At 40.2% G+C, this 7500-nt stretch overlaps 1 protein-coding gene across 1 annotated transcript in view; it reads left to right on the top strand.

The window, feature by feature from the left end:
• Positions 1-7500, top strand: part of LOC121377018 — an 18236-nt gene that overhangs the window by 2308 nt on the left and 8428 nt on the right. Inside the window, exons 3-4 of the mRNA XM_041504855.1 lie at positions 1607-1718; positions 3996-4119. Of these exons, the coding sequence (XP_041360789.1) occupies positions 1607-1718; positions 3996-4119 (236 nt within the window). The remainder of the gene's footprint in view (positions 1-1606; positions 1719-3995; positions 4120-7500) is intronic.

The following is a 7500-nucleotide window of genomic DNA, read 5'->3' as shown; positions in this document are numbered from 1 at the left end:
AGATCCCTTGCTGCTAATTGAAAAGAGTAGCCCATGAAGGGGCGGCAGCGGGTTTCCTTTCAATATCTGTGTGGTCCTTAACCATATGTCTGACGCCATATAACCGTAAATAAAATGTGTTGAGTGCGTCGTTAAATAAAACATTTCTTTCTTTCTTTTTTTCTGTCCATCCTTCTTTCGTTCGTCCGTCCATCTGTCCGTCCGTCCGTCCATCCATCCATCTAACCATCCATCAGTCCATCCAACCATCCATCCATCTATAAATTCATCCATCCATCTATAAATCCATCCATCCATCTGTAAATCCAACCATCCATCCATCTATAAATCCATCCATACATCCATTTATAAATCCATCCAACCAACCAAACATCCATCCATCCATCCATCCATCCATCTATTTATACGTCCATCCATCCATCTGTAAATCCATCCATCCATCTATAAATCCATCCATCCATTTATAAATCCACCCAACCAACCATCTATACGTCCTTCTATCCATCTACCCATTCATCCATCTATATCACCATCTACCCATCCGTTCATCTGTCATATATCTATTCATCCATCCACCCACCCACAATACATTCAAATATCCACCCGTCCATTCATCCATCGTTCTATCCAAGAAGCCGCCTAGCGATCCATCCAGACAGACAGAGATAATCTGGACTCTTAACTAATAATAGACTCCGACTACCAACTGACACGATGGAGTTGGCCAACTCGCCGATCTCTCGATTTCTAAGACTGTTCAGTTGCTAGTCTGAGCACTGATACAACTCGGGACGGGATGTAGCCCAGTGGTAAAATGCTCGCTTGATGCGCAGTCGGTCTAGGATCGATCCCCGTCGGTGGGCCCATTGGGCTATTTCTCGCTCTAGCCAGTGCACCACGACTGGTATATCAAAGGTCGTGGTATGTTCTATCCTGTCTGTGGAATGGTGCATATAAAACATCCCTCGCTATTAATGGAAATATGTAGTGGTTTTCCTCTCTATGAATGTCAAAATGACCATATGTTTGACATCTAGTAGCCGATGATTAATAAATCATTGTGCTTTAGTGGTGTCGTTAAACAAAACACAAACGTTTTCTTACAACTCGATTCTCGTCGTATTCAACTCCTACGATCGAAATAGCCGTAGTTTAAATATGCTGAGGTTTCGTTAAACAGATACAGTAATATACTCTTATAACGAACTGTAAGGGACTAGACACATCGGTTCGTTATAACAGTAGTTCGTTATACACATTTGCGGAAGTTAACCATTTTCATTCAGGAAGTCGGCCATTGTTTGTTTTGTTTTTTTAATTTAAACACAAGAATTAATGTCAGTGAAGTCGTTTTGGATGCTTCTGATTGATAAGATGCAAATTAGATTAAAATTATGATCAGTTTGTTGTATACTAGAAAACACTCATTTACATTGAACTTCACAATTTTGACAAACAAATCGGTTCGTTTTAACAGTTAATTCGCTGTACATATTAAATACTACACGGGACTTTACAATCAGTCCAATCTAAACAGTAGTCTGCTGTAAGCGTGTTCGTTCTAAAAGTAGCCTACTTTACTGTATTTGTTTTATTCCATTTTCAGGAAATGGTGAATTGGTGTTGCAGACCCCAGAAGGGAGTTATACTGACGCCATCGAAAATGCTACATGGGGAAGGTCATTCTATAAACACAACCACCTGGACGAAAAATACCAGTAAGTTATGATAGGCTTAGACTATCAACTGTTGCGTTGTAATTTGCCTGACTCCCGACTTACGACGGGTGCGCTCAGATTAACAACTAGTGGGTTATACGACGAGAATCGAGTTGTGAGAGCGCTCAGACTAGCAACTGGACAGTCGTAGAAGTCGTGAGAGCAGAAAGTTGGCCAACTTTGTGCTGACAGTTGGTAGTCTGAGCCTAGAATTACAGCGAAATCTGCGCTCAGATGAACAACTAATCGGTCGTAGGAGTTGTACACGACTAGAATCGAGTTGTGAGAGCGCTCAGACTAGCAACTGGACAGTCGTAGAAGTCGTGAGAGCCGAAAGTTGGCCAACTTTGTGCTGGCAGTTAGTAGTCTGAGCCTAGAATTACAGCGAAATCTGCGCTCAGATGAACAACTAATCGGTTGTAGGAGTTGTACACGACTAGAATCGAGTTGTAAGAGCGCTCAGACTAGCAACTGGACAGTCGTAGAAGTCGTGAGAGCCGAAGGTTGGCCAACTTTGTGCTGGCAGTTGGTAGTCTGAGCCTAGAATTACAGCGAAATCTGCGCTCAGATGAACAACTAATCGGTCGTAGGAGTTGTACACGACTAGAATCGAGTTGTAAGAGCGCTCAGACTAGCAACTGGACAGTCGTAGAAGTCGTGAGAGCAGAAAGTTGGCCAACTTTGTGCTGGCAGTTGGTAGTCTGAGCCTAGAATTACAGCGAAATCTGCGCTCAGATGAACAACTAATCGGTCGTAGGAGTTGTACACGACTAGAATCGAGTTGTAAGAGCGCTCAGACTAGCAACTGGACAGTCGTAGAAGTCGTGAGAGCAGAAAGTTGGCCAACTTTGTGCTGGCAGTTGGTAGTCTGAGCCTAGAATTACAGCGAAATCTGCGCTCAGATGAACAACTAATCGGTCGTAGGAGTTGTACACGACTAGAATCGAGATGTAAGAGCGCTCAGACTAGCAACTGGACAGTCGTAGAAGTCGTGAGATCGGCGAGTTCGCCAACTTGCTCATGACAGTTGGTAGTCTGAGCCTAGCATACGCCAAAGGCTTTAAGGTAGTACTAAAAGAAATAACATCCGGCTCGGTCAAAGTTCGTAGTGCAGTTAATATCACTAGACCTGCCGTTGGTGATAAATGTGACACTGTTAGTTTCATTTTCGCAATTCAGTGTTGTTATTGTTTTTTTGTTTAACGACACCACTAGAGCACATTGATTTATTAATCATCGGCTGTTGGATGTCAAACATTTGGTAATTTTGACATACGGACTTAGAGAGGAAACCCGCTACATTTTTTCCATTAGTAGCAAGGGATCTCTTATATGCACCATCCCACAGACAGGATGGCACATAGCCCGGCCTTTGGTGTGCCCGTCGTGGTGCACTGGCTGGAACGAGAAATAGCCCAATGGGCCCACCGACGAGGATCGATCCGAAAGCGACCGCGCATCAAGCTACGTCCAGCCTGGCAATACGTGTATGCACTTGTATTCCATCTAGTACCACTGTATCAAGTAGTCGTGTGCTTGGCACATGTTATGGGGTACCTGCAAAACTAAGAACTCGAATTTTGTGCGAAACTAGGGCTGTTTTAAACACATCCGGTTATATCAAAAAATGAGCCATGAAAGATTCCACATTCTTCAGTTAATACTATAAGGGATGGGTTGTAGTACTGGTATTTATGGGTCATAGTTTGGTTGATATAATATTGCATGATATGTTGCATGTGTTGTTTTTAACTACATACGTTAACGTTGTCGCCTATGGGATTTTATTTAGTATAGTGCAACCTTAAGGCCGATTGCTTAGCCATTACCCCACGGGGCAGTTTCACAAAACATCGTAAATTTACGTCCGCGATTAGCAGTCATACCGGGCATACATTTACAGGTGTCTGGCATCTATTGCATTAAGAAAATTACATCATTACAAAAAATGGAGCATTTTAAGGACAAAAGAAAATGAAATATATGTGTATTTCTAACTATATTTGTTGTAGGGGCCTACTATAATAGTAATAAGAATTGTGCAAAACTAAGCTTACGATGTTTTGTGAAATTGTACCCAGAGAGTCCCGTAGTCCAGCCTAAATTAATTTCATTCATTTCATTTCAATAGATTTTCGTGCTTATATCCAATTAAAGTTCAAGCACGCTGTCCTGACTCCTGGGCAGACACACCTCAACCATCTGCGCTGTCTGCCCAACCTTAAAAAAAAAAAAAAAAATTTTTAATTATTATTATTTTTTATATTTTTTTTACAGAGCACAGCGGACTCATATCATTATCTCCCAGGCAGTCAATTCCAAGCCGATGACGTCAGATGATGGCGGACTGTGTTTTGCTGAGTCGTGCAGATACGGAGTCAAAAAGACAAAGGCGAAGAAGGTAAATAATAGGCTAATTGTCCATCTGTGTGAAATATAGAATATCAGGTGATGACGTTTTGATATCGTGGTTATTTGCGAGGTTTAGATGACGGTGTAAAAGGCGAGACGAACACTAGATCGCCGTTTATTGCATTAGGGGCCAAAACGTCTGGGGCCGAACATGTACTGGGGCCGGTATCAAAACGGTATCAAAACGTAGTAACCTGATATTTGTTTTATCATGCAATACCCGTCAAGTTATATTTTTGTAATATGTTTCAGTCAAACGCTGTTTTATCGTGTAGAAACTACTATCGGAAGTCGGACATTAACAGGTGCCAGAAAGCATCTTGGGAATGGCACAGCCAGCTTAAAAGTTGTGTGTTTCCAAATTTTAAATAAAATACTTTGATTATAATATTATTTCAAGGTCTGTTGTGTCAAAACATTACAATGTTTGTACCATCTTCTGTGATAATAAACTCTAGTTTATGTGTGACCTGAAGAAGATCAACATCACTGGCTGCTAGTGACTGTGACGTCAGACGCTGTTTGAAGTTTTCAGTGTATACATTCTTAGAAGGAAGCTACTTGCTTTTTTGTTTTAAAATGTTTAATAATTAAAAACGCTGGCTGGTTCCAAATGGGGGCGAATAATGGAGAATTAAAAAATAAGAGGCAATTTGACGTTACAGGAAGTGTAAATGTTACATTTATTTATGCAGTTCAACAATTATTGCTGTAAATGGATGTTTGAAAAATAAGAAAACGACCTTCCAGAAAATTTAGCAAACATCCGTCATGCGCATAACTCATTTCTTAGTGACATGATAACACTTCGAATTATCAGGTAGGGGTTATCAGGTCAATAGGAAGCATGGTTGCATGATAATTCCATTTCCACCTCTAGCCTAGCCCGAGTACTCTGACTGTAAGAGAGCTAGACGGACATTTGGACATAAATACGCTCTCATTACAGTCAGAGACGGCCCCTGTAACTGCTGCACAAGGCAGAATCGCCCAGTGTGCGTTCACGTGATCTACGTCTCGAAATAGATCGCCGAGCTTTGTAATTGTTGCGACGGAGTGTCACGAAGCGTAGCTGAATGTGGGTGCTGTCGGGTTTCTTTCTGTAGTATGTGTATTAGTGATTAATATGTGGATTTTTTTGTATCAGTAAACTCGAAAATGATCGATGTAAAGGTATTTGATGTCAAACATAGGATTGTTGTGGTATTAGAGCGGGAATCTTTGCCTACCGTTTTGTAGTCAGGAATTGCCAAAAATATATATAGGTTGGTCTCTGACTGTAATGAGAGCGTATTTATGTCCAAATGTCCGTCTAGCTCTCTTACAGTCAGAGTACTCGGGCTACCTCTAGCCCTACCCTTGTTACAAGTAAGAAAGCATTCAGTCATATTGTAAGTCAAAGACTACAAGATCAGCATAGACAGGCTTGGAATGATAATTTAAATTCTTATCCGAAATGTTCCACATACCAAATTTTCAAATCGACCCATTCATGCAGAAATTATCTTCTATATTTACCTGAAAAACTGAACAATATATTGCCGATTCAGGACATGTAATCGTTATTTACCAATTAAAACTGGCCGATGGCAAAACATCGACAGACAAAAATGAAAATGTCCTCTCTGTAACACCACTTTATTTATTTCAATGTACATATTTCGCAAATGAGATATTCACATATCTAAAAAACAAATATTATTATGACAGACCCACTACTTATAAATTTGGTGAGTTACCATATATCAGTCTTCGAGATTAATGGTATCCCAATATCCCAGGGATACCAGAATTTAATGTTGGATACCAGACTTCAATAACCCAGTATCCCACCGGGATACCATATAATGGCAGTGTTCGAGATTAACGGTATCCCAATATCCCGGGGATACCAGAATTTAATTTTGGATACCAGACTTCAATAACCCAGTATCCCACCGGGATACCATATAATTTTTTTTTTTTTTTTTTTAATCCTGCGTTTTTATTTTTTGCTGAAACAATGAAATTCATCATTTACTAATGAAGTTAAGTAACAGCGTCCGTCGTTCACGTTTGTTACGATATTATTTATGAATTTCATTTAAGTGGGATACTAAATTATCAGGTGGGATACCAGATTTTGAAATGTTAGTATCCAACTGGGATACTGCCCAAAATGTTTAATCTCGAACACTGTAATGGTGGGTTTTTTTAATTCTGCGGGGTTTTTTTTCCGCGGAAACAATGAAAGTCGTCATTTACTGGTGAAGTTAAGTAACAGTGTCCTCCAAGTTTGTTACGATGTTATTTATGAATTTCATTCAAGTGGGATACTAAATTCTCAGGTAGGATATCGGATTTTGAAATGTTAGTATCCAACTGGGATACTGCCAAAAATTTTAAATCTCAAATACTGCATATAATTCGACAAAGCTATCGACGAGAAAGAAATTATGTATACATGTAATTCTTAAATGTGATTAACTCTGTTTTCCAAAATATCTGTACATCATAATTATACAGTACGCATTGGTTATCATCTAAAGTATACCCCTTTTTTGTCAAGCATTTACTGCAGCTGTCTGTATACTATGTTTGTAAACCACCTCAATGTATCACTGTTCAATAAAGTTCTGTTCTGTTCCTTATAGATATTCAGTAGGTGAGGTTTAGAGGGAACTGTGTGTAATACTTTGACAATCGTCGATGACCATATGGAAGGAAGGAAATGTTTTATTTATCGACACACTCAACACATTTTATTTACGGATATATGGCATCAGACATTTGGTTAAGGACCACACATGTACTGAGAGAAGTAAACCCTCTGTCACCATGTCATGGCCTACTCTTTTTTGATTAGCAGCAAGAGATCTTTTACATGCACCATCCCACAGACAGGATCAGAGCCGGTTTATATAAATCCTAATAGCACATGTAACACATGTTACGGGCCCCGCACTTCAGGGGCCCCCACATTGATGTGTACAATTTATTTTCCCCAGATAATTTTGTCCCTTTCCCCAAGGGGGTTGCAAAATATATATCTTGGGAAGGGGGCCCCGCTGTTATTTGTGCTACAGTCCCTGTGGATCCTTAAACCGGCTCTGGACAGGATAGTACATACCACAGCCTTTGTTACACCAGTTGTGGAGCACTGGCTGGAACGAGAAATAGCCCAATGGGCCCAGCGACGGGGACAACCAAATGTTGCCCCTCTAAGTACTCTGTCTAGTACAGTGATGTCCAATAATCGATTAAAATCGGAAATTGATTGGTTGGGTTTTATCAATGCGATGATCGATTATAAAATACCATAATCGATTGTCGTGGAAAGTGTTAAAGTTCTGTAAGTGTTCCTACAGTTTAGGGGGTGGGATGTAGCCCA

This window comes from Gigantopelta aegis, chromosome 7 (genome assembly GCF_016097555.1).
Source record: "Gigantopelta aegis isolate Gae_Host chromosome 7, Gae_host_genome, whole genome shotgun sequence".
In the NCBI taxonomy this organism is placed as follows: Eukaryota; Metazoa; Mollusca; class Gastropoda; order Neomphalida; family Peltospiridae; genus Gigantopelta; species Gigantopelta aegis.
This window is presented reverse-complemented; position numbering and strand designations above follow the sequence as displayed.